Source organism: Xiphophorus hellerii, chromosome 13 (assembly GCF_003331165.1).
Source record: "Xiphophorus hellerii strain 12219 chromosome 13, Xiphophorus_hellerii-4.1, whole genome shotgun sequence".
NCBI lineage: Eukaryota > Metazoa > Chordata > Actinopteri > Cyprinodontiformes > Poeciliidae > Xiphophorus > Xiphophorus hellerii.
This window is the reverse complement of record NC_045684.1, coordinates 28,710,013-28,731,052: the sequence shown is the minus strand read 5'-3', so window position 1 is coordinate 28,731,052 and position 21,040 is coordinate 28,710,013. Positions and strand designations below refer to the sequence as shown.

The window sequence follows — 21,040 nt, the reverse complement described above, 5'->3', positions numbered from 1 at the left end:
GCCTCATTAAAACCACACTGCTTAGTGTATTGTTTGTGGGATGTTACGTAACAGACCAACACAAAGTAGTGCATAATAAAGAGTTAGCGATAATAGAGATAATAAGTTTGTTTTTTTTTACGTTTGCTTCCTTTATCACCCTGCATTCAGCTCTTCTCCACAACTCTGACCACTTATGTTCCTGTGAAAGAAAGCCATCCTTACAGCCACCGCTATGTTTCACTGTGATGCATCCAGGAAAACAACACATACAGTAGTTGTACTTTTCCCAAATGAAAAGGAAAACAAATCCATTCTATTGTAACTGCGGCTAAATGTTTAGTGGAAGGCAGACCTTCATCACAGTCTCCAGTCTTTTGCAGGTTTTCTCCCAGTACTCCTCAGTGTTCTGACCAGAGGGGACACCCCCACAGCATGATGCAGCCACTGCCATCCATTACTATGATGATGGTGCATTTAGAGTGTTGTGCACTGCTAGTTGAAAACGGTTCCGGTTTGAATGAATAACAAACCCCACACACTTTATATCCCACTTGGGGAGCTGGAAACCTACCAGCTCCTTAGCGCTTGTGTGGATTAGTGCAGGTGACATACTGACAGCTCATCAGTCGTGTGTCAGAGGGTGACAGTGAGGTGTGTGAGCATCTCATTTTAATTGTGCATTTATAGAGACAGGAAACTCCGACTAAAGAAGGTGATGAGGTCTGCAGTCACACTTCCTGCGACTGGGTAAATAACGTTCCTGGCCTCCACCTATCATTAATCCTTCTGTCTTTAACACTTAGTGTTAGTCGGTGGAGACTGGCCCCCCAGCCCTGTCCTTCCTCCCCAGCAGCAGACAGCGGGGCCCCGCTCTGATGATCCGCTCTGAAACGCTCAGATCAGCCAATATTTACTAATGTCTTCCTCAGTGCAGGCGGAGGCAATCGGCCACTTTACGTCAGAGAGAGATAGACACAAGTGGGATCTCAGTATACAGCGCCGGGTGTTCGTGTGTGTGTGTGTGTGTGTGTTCAAGCACGTGCACACAGCTGGAAGGGGGTGTGCAGCCAGGAGGGTTAGCAGTGTTTTCTCACACACTAGTGTCTGCTGACCTCAGCTGCTCATATTTACAGACAACGCTGACCGATGGTGGAAAAAAAATAAAAAGGAGAGAAGCCAGAAAAATAGGAAAACTCCATAGAGCAGCTCTGATTAGGAAGGTTATAACATTTCCCCTCAAATATGATCAGATAAACTTTACAGACACACAACAGCAGCAAAACACGGGACTTAATGTGTGGTAGGATGTACAGTCATGGGGAAATATTTTAGTAGTGAAACAAATGCTTTTTTTTTCATATTTTTAAAGCGTATTTGATACAAATAAATCTTATGTTTTGAAGATTTTTCTGGGAAATCTATGAATGTTTCTGTAGGTGAGCCCTTGTCTTCATAATTCTTCAATTCTTTCTGACATGATGGATGCTCAGTTTTGACTGACCCCCTGCTGCTAGTGCTGTGTTTAATAAATATCTTCTATTTCACTCCTGCTGTCATCCAGTTCAGTCAAATTCAAATGAATGTACTGAATCCCACTAAATTCACTAAATACAACCCAGTGATGTTTTCATGCCTTCATCTCCTGTTAATTATGACCATTTTCAGCTTAGAGAAAAACATTTTTAATACAGAAATGTGGGATTAATGAAAAGCATGTTTCTGCTTTAAGGTTATTTTCAAAAAGTACTTTTAATCTGACATAAACAAATTGAACGTGGTTGATCCATGACATTTTCAATACGTAAAACGGTCAAAGTAAATGAAGGATTCCTGTTTTGTGTTTCATTCCACTCCTTTCTTTAACCAGTGTATCCATATTTCTAAGGTTCATATGATGGACGTCAGTGTCGCCCCCTCAGTGAAAACCAGAACTCCCTTCCCGGGATCTTCCCTGTGACTTTAACCCAGTCCTCCATCAGGCTGCTGGTGTCGAAGCTGAGCGTCTTATCATTAGCATGCCAAAGGTCCAGAGGTCTACTGCAGGGCACCCAGAGGGCTGGCAGAGGCCAGATGGGGATGGGGGACCAGCGGGGTATGTGTGTGTGTGTGTGTGTGTGTGTGTGTGGGGGGGGGTAATTACTGTCCCCACTAATTCTTTGTATCCCCTTCAAAGGGAGGGCTGATTAGAAGAGGAAAGTTTAGATTTCCTGAACATGAAGTGAAAACGCAAACGTGACAGACCAAGCTGAGGGTTCAATCCACATCCTGGGGGATCGTCTGAGCGTGTCAGAAGACACACATATTGCTTCCCATTTTCTGCTACAGTTAAAGTCAACATCAAATATTTAACAGTTATCTAGATTCACTTCAGCGGGAGTCTTTTTGTAAACTGTTTAATGCCGATGTCATTTTAGTTCTTCGAAAACGGATGGGACACTAATAGTTAGTACAACTAATATTAACATATCATATCAAATGTACAAAACAAACTGCAATCCATAAAAATGTCCGTGGCATGCAGGGCCGGATTTACCAGAATGTGGGTCTCCGGGCTGCAGCCACTTTTGGTGCCTCATCCAGTAAGGAAATATTCTTTTACTAATAAAAAATAACAGGACATTAATGGGAAGGTCATATACAGTACAGACCAAAAGTTTGGACACACTTTCTCAATGAATTCAATGAGAAAGTGTGTCCAAACTTTTGGTCTGTACTGTACATCAGCACGTGTAGGTAGAGAAACTTAAATAATAAAAACAAACAATACTCTTGTAAGAAACATTCTCATGTTTTATCTTTTGGATACATGAAAAAGTAGAACACTGTCACATTGATACAATAACCAAAACAAAGCATGTTTTAAAGAAGACTAACAAACATTACCGCAAAACCTTCAACACATTATCTGATGAATGTTGACGTGGTTGATGCTAAGCTACACAGATTTTAAAAACTCTGATTTCTATATTAAGTTTAAAACAATATAAAACATTAAAACTAAATGCTTTGATTTAGTGCCATGGTTCTTAACTCATCTATTACTGTGAGTACTTAGGCTGCCTGAGTACCAACATTATTCAGCATTATTGAATAATGTTGGTTCAATAAGCACAAGCTAATTGGCTACTTATCTGTGAATGACCTCAAGTTCCAGTTCTACATTAAAAATAATAAAACTAGTTGAGTTAGGATTCACACTCATACACATGTACAAATAATCCAGAATGGTGAGGTCATACAAACTCAAGATTATATTTTATCAACATAAGGCGGCCAAAACAAAGATAAGAAAGATGGCAAAACGTCTGCTAGCAAAGAAGTTGTGGCTAAAGCTAACATTAGCCAAGGTGAGACAGACCTGGCAGCTCTCAACATGATTTCAACTCTTTGTGAAATGATAGATGCTCAGTCCATGGCAGTTCTTCCAATTCTACCAATTGTAGCCGAAGCTACTTTGGATAATCTGATGACAAAAGTACCAGAGGCCAAGGATCAAATCAGTGACACTGAGGATGTAGCAGGTGAGCTCAAACAGCTGACAAAGCAGCTAAATTGTGATAGCATGTTCCTCCAAAGCAAAGCCAAACAACTCAAAAATCACAGCGGGAGGAGTAATATTCACGTGGTGGGACTAAAAGAAGACAAAGGAATTCTTGACAAACTTGATAGTGGAGGAGGTGGGAGCCAAAGGCAGCAGCTCGGCGGCCTCAGGGTGAAATTGAACGAACTTCCTCGTATCACCAGCAGACCTGTTTTGTATCTGACTGCTTCAGTTTCAAGATCGAGAGAAAATTTTGGCTTCAGCCAAAAAGAGAGGGAATATGTGTTCCAACAATATGAAAATCAACTTGCTTCCTGCTTTCAGTCTGGAACCCGCCAAACACCGTAAACAGCTGGTCTCTGCGCTGCTCTCCGTCACAGAGGGAGACCTACTGTAAATTCTTCTATTAGCTGCACCCACTAACTTTAACAAGAGAAAAAGCTACAGACAGTATACAGTCTGCACTCGTCCATGTAATAACATGAGATAAGAACACAGAAATAGTTTTACTTTTATTGAAATACGTAGGGTAACATACACAAATGCATACTGTAAAAGGTTTTTCTGCTTGTGCCACCGCTGCTAAAAGACAAACAAGCAAAAAAAAACAAACAAAAAACAGCAGAAAATGCTAGAAAGTCCGGTTCATTAGGGGAGGTTTGAATGCCTAACCAAACTCTTAATTTGGACCCAAAAAGTGAACTTTGGTCCGCCTACAAACATCGTTTGGGTTCAAATACATATGAGGATACAAGTGGACCGGGGTCGCTCTGAAAGCCGGAAACGGACAACAGTGCAGGGCATTCTGGGTAAATATAACAGGGCATTCTGGGTAAATATAACCAAGACAAACGCGGAGTCTAGCGCTAGCGAGCGAAATGGCTTGTTGTCTTTTGCCAAAGTCTAAAGAGAAATCCTACGACTGCTAAAATCTGACGCCAACATGTTTGGTTTACATTTTATGAAGAAGAAAGTTGTTCTCTTTCTCTCCTTCTTATGTTTATTTGCAGGGAGGAAAATGTTTAGGAAGGTATTACTGATTTTGCTAACATGACTTGCAGACGTTTTTTTTCTTGTGCATAAAAATGGAAAAACCTCAGCAGAACAACGTGCTGCGAGTTCACCTGAGAAATTTCATGGAGGCAAAGGACACCTGCAGTTCCTCCAGCGGTCTAGCTGCAGACTTTTCTAGAGCTTTTAGTCGAAGCTATGACATGAATTTTTCTGTTTCTTCCTTTGAAGCTAATTGTTTTATAACTTTGGAGCAGGAAGTAAGAAAATGAGCCTCTTCTTCCACAAATCTCTCTTTTCCTGTACAGCAGACGTTTGGGGAAAGCAACAGTCCTCATTGCAATCTTTATTTCTCATATTGTTGATAGGCAGACGCTGATCCATTAAATATGTTCCCATTAATGATATTTTATCAAGAAAGCAGAGTTTTAGTTGCCCTGTTCTGTTCACAAAGTTTTTATTAGTTGTAGCTCCAAAGGTTGTGTGACAGAAAAGTTTTAAAATGACTCATCTGCCTTGGAAACCAGTAGAAAAGTTCTTTGTGGTTCATTTGCATTTCTTGCTATCCATGATTTGTGAATGTGAAAAACTTGTAATTGCTCAGATTTCGGGTCAGTGTTATTTAAACAACAGAATTTTTAACAGCTAGAAATATTGAATTATTCAGACTAGAATTGCGTACTTTGTCCTGGTATCAAACACTCCTGCCTTGCAGTTGTTGCGTTGCAGCCTCTGTCATAAGCCAGGCAGGCTCTGAAGCCTGATTTTTCTTCCTCAGCGTGTTTACTCGATTAGGCCAGCGACGCTTCTCTGGAAAATATGCATCGCCATAACTGTCTCTTTGTGAAGCACCAGGCCTCTGTAATATTTCTCACCTAGGTGAGTGTGTGTTAATGCCAGAGCAGGGACTGGGCCCGTTAACCCACAGTTCACCAGGCAGTAGTATTTCTGTCACTGTGTGTGTGTGCGTGTGTGTGTGTGTGTGTGTGGGTGTGGGGGTGGGTGTGTGTGTGTGTGTGTGGCTCCAGAGACTTTACAAGCAAACTTCATATTTTTCGGCGCAGACATTCTCTCACCATATGAGATGAAGAAGCTCCGTCTCCGTTTGCTGTTGTTTCATGTATTGTTGAGCGTTTTGATGTTCCACGCTGTGACCACACAGAAACATGACACAAGACTTTTATTTTTAAAAATTTCATAAAGGGCATAAAGGGGACAATGCATATTAATCAACATGAATACGTCACGGAAATACAGCAGATTTAATCAAAGAGTCTAGTTTTAGTCCGTAGAGTACAAGCAGGTCGATGGAAGGGAATAAAAAAAATTGCAGTTAACATTATGACCACATGCATGATTTATGATTTATGATGGATTTCAATGTGTAGCTAAAAGTGGTGTGATTTACAGTAAAACATTTCTAAAAAAGCAAGTCACATCTTTAACAACAACCATATGTAAAAACATTAACTTTACATTATTCAAGGCAATTTTGATTATCTAGTAATCTTAAGTGATTTCCTATTAGGGCCATTGTAGATTTTTTTTTTTAAAAGAGGAGGAATAAATTTCCATCAAAAAACTCTGGAATTTTGAGATAAATCAGAAATTTTTTTAAATAAATAAATAACTCAGATATTTCAGCGTTTCAAAAACTTTGAAATATCTTGAGTTTTCTCTGGATAATTCATCTAAAAAATTCTGAGTTTTTAGACAGGCACATACTGCCATAATGGCCTGATTGAGTCGTTGTAATTTCCTGGAACAGTTCAGCAATATCATATTAGTTCCAAGAATTTGAAGCCTGAACAGAAAATGAAATATCTTTTTCTAAGTGGTATTTTACAGCCTCCTGCACTAACTGCTCTTGTAGCTGCGCTTGATTGTAAATGTACCTGGACAAAGTCTGCAGTGTTGGCGCCAAAGGACTTTATATACCAGGATATAAACTGTTTGTTCTTCAACCCATCCCCAACCAGAGCAGCAGATCTTAATTTGAAGACGCGAGGCGGCTTCCTGTCGAGCGTCTGTGGGGGCCGTGTGTGTGTGTGTGTGTGTGTGTGGGTGGTTGGGTGGCGGGGGGGGGGGGGGGGGGTCACGTTCTTTATGCAGCCGCTTCTTTAACACTCTCTGTGTCTCGTTGGAAATGAAAAGGAAGAGGCAGCTGAATGATACGGGATGCCAAGGTGTGAGAGGACCCCTTCACATTTACGGCCTCTGTGGAACAGGAAGTGGTGCAGTAAAGTGGAGTCGTGCTCCGGAGCCCCTCACTCAATTCCAAGTACATCACAGACAGGCGAGGCGGAGGTGATGGAAACCCGGGAGCCTCAGAGGGAAAAAAAAACGCCGTAAAAGCTGCTGACGACTCTGGGACGCATCACACTCAGTACAGCAGATATTAAAACATATCGGCTGTGTGAAGATGTAATGGCCATCAGCTGATTTTACTGATGGCCATGCAGAAATCTTAGCCTTTTACTGTATGTAGCGTTCTATTAAATGTCATAATCCACGTCGATGGATTATAACATTTTAGTCTTTAAGGAAATAAAATCTGATAAAGGTGGCTTGGAAACGTGATCTGCCCTCCCTAAATAAACTCCAGTGCAAGCGAACTTCTCTAAAAGTCACTTTCCCAGTAAGCAAAATCTACTCCAGCTGTTCAGTGAAGGCCTCAAAGGTTTGTCAGAGAAAAGTAGTAGTAACAATTCCTCGCCATGGTTTCTGCTCAGACACTGATAAAATGATATTTAAAAAACTTTGAAAACAAAAGGTCAGAATTGGAGAGAGTGCCATGCTGATTGTTTTTGTACTTTTTTTCTGTTTATGCTCTTTATATAGTCAAGACAATAAATATATATTTATACCACAGAGATGTCTTCCTGCTTCTTATATATAACTTAAAGTAGCACATCTAAGCTAACATGTTTAGAGCTGATGGGAAAATATAAGGCAGAAATTCACCACAGCTGATTAATCAATCTTTATTTGCTAAGGCAGCTAACACAAACAAGCCTCCTTCACCACGAGCAGCATAAATAAAACACACACACACACATTCACACACACACACCAACACACACATACATAAAAACTCAAGATATTTTAGATAAGCTTGTACAAAGTTCTAAATGAAAACTTAGGAAACAATGAAGAGCTCATAATACAAGGAAATAAAGGTAAGAAAACAATAAAGTAAAAGACCTCTAAATATATTAAACACAAGTGAGTTCAAAAAATAGGAGGAAATAAGAAAGAAATAAAAAGCTAAAGAGTTGAGGAAAAAAAACAACCCTGTAGGTAAATGTCAATAATAAAGTAAAAAAAAAATATATATATATATATATATACATATATAAAAATCCCCTAACTAATTTAGCATTATATTGATAAAAATATATTATGTTTATTAGTTTGCAAATTGCTAACTTTTTAAAAATTATTATTTATATCTTTATCTGTGTTACAAGTGTAATTCCTCACTTGGGATTGTGCTCATTTTTCAAAATTAATTAACTCTTTAGCTTTTAGGAAAGAAATATTGGCCTATAATAAATAGGAAACCACAGGGTAGAATGAACTGAGTGAGATCTGGCATAGATTTAATTCATCATTTATTATTTTTCATACGAATCTTGTAAACAAACAGCTGCTCTCTTGAGTTGAACAAAGAATAGAATCGAACATTGCTACATTTATTCTCAAAATGTTTCTCAAACTTGTTTTGTAATCAAAAGTTGCACGTTTTCAAATAAGTGTGGAAACATAATACTGGAAAAGGTATGATAAACTAATAAACTATGTTTTATTTAACCACATAAGCTTTTTGTGCAATATCAAAAATAATAACTTAATTCCTTTTAAAAAACAAAAAAAACATTTAATTGCCTAAAATGCAAGAAAAGCATTCTTTTAGTGAACACTTGATCATTTGTAGCAAAGGACGCATCTAAAGCAGCTAAAGGAATCCTTCTACCATCAACATCAGCTCAGTTCTTCCTGCGGGACTGATCAATACGCTGAATGACTGATCAATACGCTGAAGGACTGATCAATACGCTGAAGGACTGATCAATACACTGAAGGACTGATCAATACGCTGAAGGACTGATCTGCTGATTGTTTTATGGATTAACTGATTAATAATTGGACAGCAAAAGGTACTTAATTGGAGATTTCTTTCTCTTTTTTTTTTTTTGCATTGTTGTTGCAGAATTCAAACCCAGTGAAGCTAAAATTGCCACTTCAGAAGTTCTGGATAGAAGATTTTTACAAATAAAAAAGTTTTTTTTATTACTATTTTTGTTATCTGAAGTGCTAAACTTGTATATATTTTGTTGAGTTTTGGCTTAATTGCCACCCTGAGTGTATTATTCTTTCATCAATTGACCGTGGTTTTTTTTTTTGACTCTGTGTATTCCGGTTAACAATTAAACGATCCCTAAATTAGTTGACAATCATTTTAATAATCGATTAAACACGATCAATCCGATGAATCATTTCAGATCTGACTCCAACATCGCCCCTGTAGCTAGCAGCTTTGGTGATTTTTTTTTTGTTGTTGAGCGTTTTGGTGACTGTAACATCTAATACCAAAGCCTGACTGAGCCGTCTGAAGGCCCGTGATGCAGACCCGGGGCCTGACCGCCGGGGCCCTCCGCACCTCCACACGACGGGAACACGGGGGCCACCCTAACGGCCCTCGCTCTGCAAACACAAATCCTCTCATGTGGATTTGACGCAACAAAAGATTAGCACAACTTACAAACATGCAGCTGGGTTCAAAGGCACAGGCCTCTTCCTTCCCTTCCTTTGTTTGCACGAACACCTTTCAGCCTGCAGGCCGGCAGGAGCGGCAGCGTGACGCGGCTTCTCAGCCAGAAATCCCAGATTCCCTCACGCAAAATCTGCAACTGCAAACTCATTCCAAAGAAAGTTGGCCAAAAAAATGTAAGGAAATGGGGATTACTTTAGGAGTGGAAGGCCATTCCTGAATGGCCTTAAATCTCACGGAGAAATGCATTTCTAACTGAAAACCTCGCGAGAAGGCCTGAAAATATTGTTCTGTTTTCTGTGTTTGCTAAAAAAAAAAAAGAAAGAAAAAGAGCAGATTTGTTTCGGTTTTTTCTGTGTATCTTCATACGGTTCATAAAAACCGTCTGGATCTTTCACTGCCCTCGTTAGAAGGTCAGAGTCGGATGGAGGCGCCTGACCGACAGAGGAGGAAAAACTTCCACAAATAAATCCACAGTCAGGCTGGAGGGAGTTTTATCACCATTAAAGGGATCTGAAGCATCTTGTTATATAAGGTTGATTCTGTTACTACAGATGAGTAAAAATAAGTTCATTAAATGTGTAACTAAGTAACACAGGTGTAAGATTTTTTTGAAAGTTATAAAAATAAGTTAAAGTAAGTTTACAATGTTTAAAACCATCTCGTTATTTTTCCCTCCTTCAGACTTTCTTGTTGTATTTTAATGTGAAAATCTTGATTTATTCATTTTTATTTTATTAGTTTCCTGTCCAGGTTTCACAAAGCAGAGAGCTGAGAGTGAAACTACAAATATGGAGGAATCCAGCAAGAGCCTCAAACCGGAGAAGCTTCACTTCACTTGATCGAAATGTGGACAACAGAGCAACATAAAAAACAGAAGTCAAATAAATACATAAATAAAAATAATGAAACCAAAACTTTTACAATAAAACCTGACAGGAAATGTTATTAAAAGATTATGGTTGGTTTAAAATATTACTTACAGGAGGTGCTGTGATCATCAGTGATGAAAATATATTTAGATGATCACTTTGTGTTATTTTTCTTTCAATACAAATGCAACGAGCAGGATTGGGGAAAATATCAGTATCAGTAATTATATCAGCAGATGGAACCATAAAACCTGAAAAGGGAAAATTTTAACGGATGTGGAGAATAAAGCAGTGACAGGAACTCAAATATTTACATCCTTCTATTGTCACAGAGCGTTGTCGTCTCATTTAATAATAATAATAATAATAATATTATAAATATATGGTTGTATTCAACATGTCAAGATTTTATTAAAATGTTACATTTTTTCAGTAACTCAACATGAAACACATGAATCTACGCAGACTAATGTTTTCAGGCTTTTTTCTGTCTGTTATGATCATTTTCCACTTATAGCTAATATTTTTTCAATATTATCAGACCAATAAAAAATATATACAGAAATGTATAATTTTTGGGCTTACTGAAAATGTCTTTCTTATTAATTATAAAAGGTACTTGTAAGCCGACAAACATGCCGGATCGCATAATGTTTATTTGCTGAAATAAGCATATGCACAGCAAAAACACAAAATCTTACCAAGTATGTATTTATTTATTTTTCTTTTACAGTTTTTAGTACAAATATCTTGAGAAACCAAAAATAAGACAAACTAATGTACAAGTAACTTTCCAGTGAGACGCAGAAGTTTGATTTAAGTCAGTAAATCTTAAGAGGAATTGTGATAGAAAGATCCACAGACGGATTTGACATTTTATAAGTGAATTAATCTGACAGTGAATTAATTCACTGATTATTCCACTGACTGTGATCATTAAATAATTCAAGTAACACTTTAATGATCACAATTAGAGAATTAAACAATAACTCAGCTCTTATATCTCGCTGAAACGTTACTTGTAAGTTAGCTTACTCTTATTTTAAGTGTGTGAAGATTTTTGCAGCTAAAACCAGAACAAAACAAAACAAAAAAAAACTTGGTAAGATTTCGTGTTTTTGGAGTGTGTAGCTATTTGTTCACTGAATGAAATGACACACATATATAAAACACACACAGAGACACATCAGCTCCATGAAGACTCAGACAGGTTAGCTGAGCTCTCGGTGCTTCATGTTGACCAAACAGCCTCATTTTATCCTCACCCAGTAAAAATGGATCCATTTCTCTAAACTTCTCCTTCCAGCGGGTCTCTCTCTCTCTGGGTTCTGCCAGGGTGGAGTCTAAAGGACGCCGTCAGAAATCCGAGTCAGAAATCCGAGGTGTGCGCTGAAACCAAACCACGCCCCGCGCCCCCTGCCCCCATGAGGTCCCTGGGGGCCCTTAAATGAACAGGGCCCCGGGGCTTCCACTCCGGTGTGGCACTCGGGCCTGAGCGAGCGGGGTTATCTCATCCCGTGGGATTTGTATTTTTTTTAAAAATTTTTTTTCCTAAAAATATTTTTCATCCGACCTGACTTGGGGATATGAGCTCTTCGAGCCCCGACCAGCGGCTGGAGCATCTGCTCAGCGCCGTGGAGAGCGAGTTCCAGAAGGGCAGCGAGAAGGGAGACGTGACGGAGCGGGACATTAAGCTGACGCTGGAGGACGCGGAGCTGTGGAGCAAGTTTAAAGAGTTGACCAACGAGATGATCGTCACCAAGACTGGGAGGTAGGTCCGGAGAGCACAGGCCGCGGCGGGGATTGGAGGAAAATCTTCATGCAAACATTGTTTTATTATTATTATTATTATTATTATTATTATTATTATTATTATTATTATTATTATTTAAATTCTAACACAACATATAACATTCAGAGACCTTAAGCGGTTTAGAGAAACTCATCCGGCCTGACCTGTGTCCGCAGGAGGATGTTTCCGGTCCTGCGGGTCAGCGTGTCCGGCCTGGACCCGAACGCCATGTACTCGGTGCTGTTGGACTTTGTGGCGGCGGACAACAACCGCTGGAAATACGTGAACGGGGAGTGGGTCCCCGGCGGCAAGCCGGAGCCGCAGAGCCCCAGCTGCGTCTACATCCACCCGGACTCCCCCAACTTCGGGGCGCATTGGATGAAGGCGCCCGTCTCCTTCAGTAAGGTGAAGCTGTCCAACAAGCTGAACGGCGGAGGACAGGTGAGGAGGGGAAAGAAATGGAAACAAAGAAACAACAAACTTTTATTACAATTTATTTGTTACAGGTGTGATAAAAAATAATAATCATTTTTAAAAATCGCTAAATGTTACCCAATAGGGATTCAAAGTTTTGAACAAGTTGATGTACTGCAGATTTTTTTTTCGTGAAAATGCTCATAGAATTTGTGCCTTAAAAATCGGCACTAGTTTTTTGCTCTCATTTTTATTTAAGAACTTTGACATGTAGTTTTGCATATTAAGATCTACAAATACAAGTGGTATTAAAAAAAAACTACAATTCAAGCCATCAGGTTGAAGCATCAACAGTCACTATCCCAAAGAGAAAAGAGAGAAAATGACACAGAAACAACTGACCATAACACTGTATTTCATCTAGTGTAATTGTCTTCAAGGAATTAAAGTAATTGATAAGAAGTTGCCATACCTGAAAAATTGTTCATCAAAATTTTTACATTTTTGATTACTTTTACATAACATTGGTTTCCTTGCTTCAATTTAACAAACACTTTGCGAACCATATCGGACGAGCAACTGTGATGTTTCCGTAGATCATGCTGAACTCTCTGCACAAGTACGAGCCGAGGATCCACATCGTGAAGGTCGGAGGAATCCAGAAGATGATCAGCAGCCAGTCGTTCCCAGAAACCCAGTTCATCGCCGTTACCGCCTACCAGAACGAAGAGGTCCGTTGTGCCCACAACCATTAACCAAAAAGGTTTGTCCCAATGCTACCATATGTATTGCGAGGTGTTCTGACATCTTTGTTCTTTTCCACAGATCACTGCTCTAAAGATAAAGCACAATCCCTTTGCTAAAGCTTTTCTGGATGCCAAAGAAAGGTACAGAGTGCTTTACCTTACATGACAGAACAACAAGTCTGGAAACTAATTCCCCAAACACATGAAGTACATGAAGGCTTTGTTTTAATATGGTTTAGTAGACATGAGTAAAAAAAAAACCTGTTTTATTTCAATCTTTGTCTTTCATATTATCAATAGATGTCTGTACATAGTCATGTCTTTGTTTGGCGCTGTATCCAAGGAAGGATCTGACGGTGTATTTCCATTTCAGGAGTGACCATAAAGACGTGTCCGACCACAGTACAGACGGCCAACAGTCCGGCTATTCTCAACGTATGTTTCTTGTCGTCTCTTCGGACTCGACGTCTTCAAAATGTCGAGAAAGTTGAAAGTGAACATCAACGAGATGTTAAAGATTGATGGCTTTGTGCTGGTCTTTCTTCTGCAGTTGGAGGTTGGTTCCTCCCAGGCCAGAGTCCCATCTGCCCCAACAACAGCCCGCCTCAGTTCAGCAGCACAGCTAGCCACCCATCTGGCTCGTACTGCGAGCGCTACTCCAGCCTGAGGAGCCACAGGGCGGCTCCGTACCCCAGCCACTACCCCCACCGGAGCTCCAGCACAAGTAAAACCTTCTTGGAATTCCCTCAACAGAACATTGTGATTAAACCCTGTCGGGACGTAAAGAGGAGAGTTTGCTTTCACTTCCTTGTTCTCACTTCCTTTTCAGACAACTACATGGACAACAACTCTGGGACTCTGCCGACCCACGACAGCTGGTCCGCCCTCCAGATTCCCAACTCCACAGGGATGGGCACTCTTTCTCACACCACCAACTCCACGTCTAATTCTGGGTGAGACTCTTAAACGTTGCGTTCTGTCGTCTACATTTTGATCGAGTGAAGTTAAAGAGACCGCATCAGTCAACTTACTTCTTCATCTTGCCCACAGTCAGTACCCTAGCCTCTGGTCGGTAGCTGGCACCTCACTCACCCCTTCGGGCTCCTCCTCCAGCTCTGTACCCGGAGGTCTGACCTCCCAGTTCCTGAGGGGCTCCTCATACACGGGCTTGACCTCCTCCCTACCTGTCTCCTCGCCGTCCACCATGTACGAGCCCAGCCTGAGCGAAGTTGGAGTCGGGGACGCCCAGTTCGAGAACTCCATCGCCAGGCTCACGGCGACGTGGGCGCCTGTAGCTCAGAGCTACTGAGGCCTTGCTTCCTGTCTGGCTCTGATGTGTGGTACGGACTAAGGTACAGGGATGTCCTGCCAGGATTCTCGTGAAAAAAAAAAAATAAATAAAAATGGATCATTTATTCCAGTTTGTTGAAAAAGACACAACTCAGATCAAGATCACGGTTGTACGTTATGTTTAAATAGACTAATTTGAGACTCACGGTGCAATGAGTACAACAATCTACTTTCTAACAGCCAGCAAGATGTTTGTTAGGCATGACTTCTAAGTGAAATAAGAGATCTTCTGGCACCCTTTCAGTATTGGCCTGCCTATTGAATCATAGCAGGCACAGACTGGGTCGTTTGTGCAATCTGTAGCCCATTGCCAAGTGAGGCAATGCTACTTTTGGGAAGGAGCAAACTCACTTCATCAGTACACAGATCTGCGCTTCGGGTTTTGGATGCAAACTTGCTCTTAGGCTTCCAAATGATTTCCCATCATGTTCTCTGACATTTTGTTTTTGTTCTAAACCCAAAAAGATTTAAAAAAAAAAAAAAAAAAGTTCTACTAACAGGAAAATGTACATGTGTGTATATAGAGTAAATTAATGTGTTGCTGGAGTAGAACGAGTCCCACGCCTGTACATAAGCTCTCTATTTCTATTTGAACTTGCTGCAAGTTTTTATTTATGTCATTTAATAATAAATTAAAAAAAATATCTGCTTTCTCAAATGTGTATTTGTCTGTTTTGTTTTTCTTTTTTGGGAACTATTTTTAAGTCGAATCAAATGCAACAAAATGCAGTGACTGTGAAAGAGTACCCACCCTGGTAAAAAACAACAAAATGCAGTTTTTTAGTGGAAGTGAGATGTGGATTGAGAACTTCAGCACTTCTCCCACATGTGGTTGACGTTTCATCCTGAACAAGTGAACAGAAAATCAGGCAAATCTGTTCAAACGAAAACATTTCAAAAGGGATTAAAACGCAGCTTGAAAAGTAACACACCTTGGAACTGAAACTTTTTAAAACACTTTTTGACTGAATTTAAGAATTTAGTGTTTAATTGGAGTCAAAAAAAGGTTGTACACCTTCAGTTGGCAATATCTGCCTTCTCTACAGATCAGTTCAAGTTTACAGTATCCCATTCAGTTCCAGGATAGCACAGAAAACAATGCTACATGATAAAAACAAAGCAGCTGTTGTTTCATACGAAGGTTTTCTAGCTACAGGCTAATTTGCAAACCCAGTCTTTGTGTAGATTTAGATTGTGAGGACTGATTTTACCCACAGCCTTCAGATGGCTCCGTAGATTTCCACTTTGTCTCACATAACAAATTCCAGTTCAGTTAAATCTGTTTTATTTTATGTATAAATACTCAATTGCATCTATATAAAGTTGGAATCTTTTCATATGAGTTTAAGTTCATACAGATTCAAAAGCAAACGAAGTTCTAAAATCATTATTTGATTTCATTTCTTGTTCAGAGCTCAGAGCAGTAGAAACAAAAGCGTTTCTTATTCACCATGAACAAAGTATGATTTCACAACAGATAGCAGTTATTCTTCTGTTGAAATTCAGATGCGTTGGGGTATTATTATTTTTTTTATCCCAAAGTCGGTTTTATTACTGAACAAGTGTTTGTACTGAACTGGTGGCAGTTAACTCAGACAGCAGAGACGAGGCTACAGTAGTAAATCTGGTTTAGTGTCGGTGACCGACTGTTGGACCAAAAGAAGGAATCGCATTAGTAAGCAGATGGAGACCAATAACCGATAAAAAAAACATGGAGCTGGAACAACGTAAAGTTAAAGTTTCATGTCTTTGTGGTATTTGTTTTTTTTATTATTTTTTATTATTTTAATTAATTTTAGATTCGTTACAATACAAAGAACAAAGAAGAAACCTGTGCCGCCACACACATACACACATAAAAACAAACAAACAAACAAAAACTACAACAAAATACCCCACATGCACGAGAAACAGGGTGTCAATCCTCTCCAGTCCACGCCACCCCTCAGCCATCAAGAGAGGAGAAACAAAAGCAGGCAAGAATAAATAGAGCTATAAAACAAAATAATAATAATAAAAAGAAAAACAACTAAAATCCTAGGGACCAAGCAGAAAAGACTCAAGGGGACCAGAAAGTGTCAAAAATGTGTCTGATTTGTGATTAAGATCATGCTCAGCTTATCCAAAGGCAGGATAACAGATTTCTGTGTGAGCCACATATTTACTGTGGGGGCAGAAGGAGAAGTCCGTTGTAACAAAATACATTTCTTGGCAAGAAATGAAAGAATTTTAACAAGGATTTAGAATGTGCATCCAAATGATTGGGGGAAACATTTAGAAGATTGTGATATTTGTTTTAACATTGACCATCAATTAGTCAAAATATGATTCAATAATATTCAAACAGGTCAATTTATTTACAGTTTTTCTTTTTCTTTTTTAGCTGAACCATCAAACCTTTTGTATCTCCAGGGCCTAAAATAATGCAAAAATATTGTTCATATATCACAACTGAAATGATGTGTGTGTAATTCCACCAGAGGATTCCCTACAAAAATTCAAAAATATAACAAGATGAAGATCAAACATTTACAGAAAGAAGGTAGATTCTTTCCCGCTGATTTTATAATTGCACAATTTGACATTTCAAAAAAAACATTTGCTTAATTGAAACACGCCAGTTTCGAAAAAACTCATTTTTAGATAAAAAGTTTTGGTACTAGAGTGAGGTGGATGTTTTGGCCATGTCGAAATTAGCGTCTTTCGCAAAAATGCAATGGAAGCACTTTTTACGTGTCACACCAGTCACATGATCAACAACAGGATGTTGCTGCTGGTACAAGCCACGAAAATAAAGACAACAGGAAGTGGTAGGAGGATGATGACGTGGCATATTTTTTTACTTATCATGTGAACAAACTTATTAACGTGTGATTTTATTTGGTTTCTTATTTAATAGCAACACAGCAATTGCAAAATCGTGGGGGGGGGGGGGGGGGGGGGGGAGTGTCATCAGTGGAATATCGACAGAGTTTTGCACACATTCATAAAGTAAACGCAGCTGGAGAGATAACCTGACTCTAGCGCAGAATCATCTGTGGAAAACCAAACTGGTGCTTTTATGTGTTTTTGTACAACCAGTTAAGACCCAGTTCCAGCACAAACCCTGACCTTGCACTGGGACCAGTAGGTGTAGAAAAGCCTCCTGAGGTCAACGTTCAAACGAGAAGAGCAGGTTTGATTAAACAGGAGCTGCTGAAGGGATCCGCAGCGAGCGCCTGTCCTAATTTTAAAACCCAAGGCTTTCGTGTCGTGGCGCAAGTCTCACTTTTGCCCCTGTGCAGCAAACCTCAATCACCAAACTTTTGGCCCCCCCGCTTGATGAGCTCTCCTTAAACAACGCCGACGGCACGGCCGCGCTAAGTGGACACGACTTCTCCGACATGTGACCGAAATGAAAGAGTGCGGCTACAGAAGTCCGCTTGGACAGTGCGTCGCAATCACTGGCACCCTTTTGTCACAATCTGCATTCTGGTGCGACGTACAGCCAGCGCGCTCAGATCCGCATGTAGGAGAACATGGACCCGAAACGTCAGCACATGGTGTCTGAAATGATACAATAACATGCAGGTCAGCCTGACCGCTGGCAGACAGAACACCAAATTCAGAAGACTGTCCAAACTTTTATTTGGTCAACATAATCTAAACCACAGGCTGGAGTTTAAGGTCACTCTATGCACTTACGTCTCTTGTCGTGTTTGTAGCGTGTTCATAAGCCAACGAAAACGTCTTTTGAGATTAGGAGCCAACTACCTGAGGAGAGACGAGAATTCAAAAATGATTTGAGTTTCCAGTCGTTTGGTTGATTCAGCTCATGCCTGAGGCCTGGCTGTGCCCTCATGATGTCTGGGTGTGGATGCACGGTTGTGTGCCAGGCTGACGGAGGCTTGGATCGGTGATGGAGTGGTCCTCACCAAGGTGCAAATGAAGACTTGAGGGTCACAGGGCCACAGGCAAACAGTAATGAAACAGCAATGTGACCTGCAGCTGGCAGAGCAAAGGTCCCGTCATGAACTTATCCACTCCACCGCAGTTCACGCTCAGGCAAATTGTCCCTTTGAGCTTCCACAACGTACAGTGGTGTTCTTTGTTCATCTGTTAGATATAATATGATAAAAAAATACAACAGTTGAATTACTTAGTCAGAAGGTAAAAAAGTAGGGATGCAGGATGTTGTATTTTTCTTCTGTTTCCGATATGTCGATATACTAAAACTCATTTGGCCGATAACCGATACCAATATCAATACCAATATTTGTTCCCTATACCTGCTTACTGAAACTACATGACTTTCTCTTCTGTTGAATTAAAACACTGCAGTCTCTTTGTCAGTTTAGCCTGCTACCAAATGCAAATGGTAAAAAGGAGGCTGGAAATGACGTAACACTTTCAACTTGCATTAAGTTTAATGTCAAATTTAATCATGACATCTGCTCTCTAAGACAATGACAACACTCAAACAGTGCACATTTGTAAATCTTCACCAAATTAACTCAACCTGTTCACAAGCAACAAGTGAAAAGCACATCAGTTACTTAACAGTTTCTTATGAAGTTGTGCTGTGCAGCAGGTATCACTGTCGCTGGTTTGTCATATAAAAACAAGGCCTTTTATATCAGTGAATTATTTTTGACGGATTGGCCGATGTCCGATATAAAATTTTACAGCTAATGACAGTCGATACCGACACAATGCTGATAATGTCATGAGTCCCTAAAAAAAAGAAGTTTGAATTTGATTTATTTCTCGGTTAATCAACATCATATAACGTCAGGTGTTATATGGTGCTAAAATTAACTAAAATAAGCTAATTTTCATTGGTAGCCTCTCTGGCAGTTGTTAAAACCAAAATGAAAATCAATCATCAATTACGATTACACAATAAAATTACAATACATGATACATTTTATAAGCAAAGAAAAGCAGAGCCATTTTTGATGTAGCGGATTCTGATGTTGACTGGGTTTAAACCAGTTCCTTAACTGCCTCTTAAAGCTGGTAAACATGCGACGTTCTCTTACGGTGAGTGGAACAACGTTCCAGATGTTTCTGCCTCTGACTGAAACGTCTAGAGGGAACCTAGCAGTCTCCTCTGACCACAGGCCCAGTGGCTCTGCCAGAAACACAATTTTACAAATTTCCCCCCAATAATGTTGGTGCAAGTCCATGGAAACCAGGCGTCAACATGTGAGGTCATTTAAAAACTGTTTAATCACTGCCCTGGTGCAAACTGTTGATAAAAAACCTAGAGTATCTATTTACCCTGGAATAAATAATTAGCAGATTACTTCACTCATCTCTTGTTGCTCATTTGAAACCGCTTTGTAGACATGTGTGTGTGTGTGTGTGTGTATTTGCATGTGTTTATGAACAGTTGCTGTGTTTGCTGACGGTCTTTGCTCAACCTAAAGCGGTAAACAGGTCCTGCTGGGCCCCGGGCCCCGGGCCCCGCCAGGCCTGCCCTCCAGTCCTCACAGTTCCAGTTTGTGTTGACCTGAAGACCCAGATCTCCTCCGTACGCCTCAACCTGCAGCCTCTGTTGGCCTTCAGTAATTGACAGTTAGCGTTTGCTCACCGGTTGCCTCTGCACCCTAGGAAGTGTGTGTCCTGAGCACACGATCCAGAGTGTGCCTGTCATCGCACCCAGCTGTGGAGGACAGCAGGAGTAGTCAGGGTTGGGCCGATGTGGAATGAAATGTTTTTGCAGAATGTAATATTTGTGGTTTATCGCAACAGAATTCGGCGTCTGAAACCTAAAACGCCGTCTTTGTGCCGCCGTTCCCCGACGCACCGCCTTATACCGCCCTTCCCCTTCGCTTCCAGGAATATTCCATCAGATATTCCTGCTGTGGAGGACAGAACTGCAAACATGGTGATTGTGACGGTGAGTCACATTGTGCACAGGGCCTTTTGGTTGATTTACGGAGGGAAAACGAGTCGGCCAGTCGCTGCAGCTGCAGGGAGGTGTATTTGCAGACTGCCCACCTCGCCCGCACCAGGACCCTCATCTCTGACCCTCTGATGTCTGTGTGTCTTTGTTAATGAATAAATTCTGGTACCTGGGTGAGACATTGCTCTCAGCTGAGCAGACTCTGGCTGCTCTGTGCCCTCGGCCCCTGAGCAGTCCTGCTGCCGCCCCGCCCAGCCACAGAAAACCCTCCGGGCCTCCAGCCTGGACTTTCCTCACACTTATTTGCAGCTCTGAATAGAACCTCTGGAAAGCAAGCAAAACAAATAAATCTGATACTTCATTGTCTTAATGAACCAAAAAGTTCATAAAGTCTGCTCTCAATTTATTAAAATCAAAGATATTTATTTTTCTCAAAGGGAAATTAAGGTTCTTGGTAGCTCATATCATCAGCTCATTGGAAATGTTGATGAAGGACTTCCATTAAAACATCCAAATATAGTAAATCCCATTTTAAGGCCTCAGTCTGTCTCAGTGTCACTGGGGCTCTTCAGGACTTCATTATTTGTCATGTTACGTCTCTAGAACTAGTATTTACTCCTCTCAAAGTTTTGGCTTTTGCGATCGCTTCTTGAAAACTTGGGAAAAAC

At 40.4% G+C, this 21,040-nt stretch overlaps 1 protein-coding gene across 1 annotated transcript; it reads left to right on the top strand.

Annotated features, from left to right (window-relative positions):
* Positions 1-11,645: 11,645 nt before the first annotated feature.
* On the top strand, positions 11,646-15,128 carry tbxta (T-box transcription factor Ta). The gene is made up of 8 exons (XM_032580116.1): positions 11,646-11,951; positions 12,149-12,413; positions 12,983-13,117; positions 13,212-13,273; positions 13,506-13,567; positions 13,683-13,856; positions 13,962-14,085; positions 14,183-15,128. The coding sequence occupies exons 1-8, from the start codon at positions 11,767-11,769 to the stop codon at positions 14,439-14,441; spliced, it is 1,266 nt and encodes a 421-aa protein (XP_032436007.1). The 5' UTR covers positions 11,646-11,766; the 3' UTR covers positions 14,442-15,128.
* The last annotated feature ends 5,912 nt before the right edge of the window (positions 15,129-21,040 follow it).

Coding starts and splice junctions, on each gene's coding strand:
- tbxta (XM_032580116.1), top strand. CDS start 11,767: ATGAGCTCTTCGAGCCCCGACCAGCGGCTGGAGCATCTGCTCAGCGCC. Junction 12,414..12,982: donor AGCTGAACGGCGGAGGACAG/GTGAGGAGGGGA, acceptor ATGTTTCCGTAG/ATCATGCTGAACTCTCTGCA. Junction 14,086..14,182: donor AACTCCACGTCTAATTCTGG/GTGAGACTCTTA, acceptor TCTTGCCCACAG/TCAGTACCCTAGCCTCTGGT.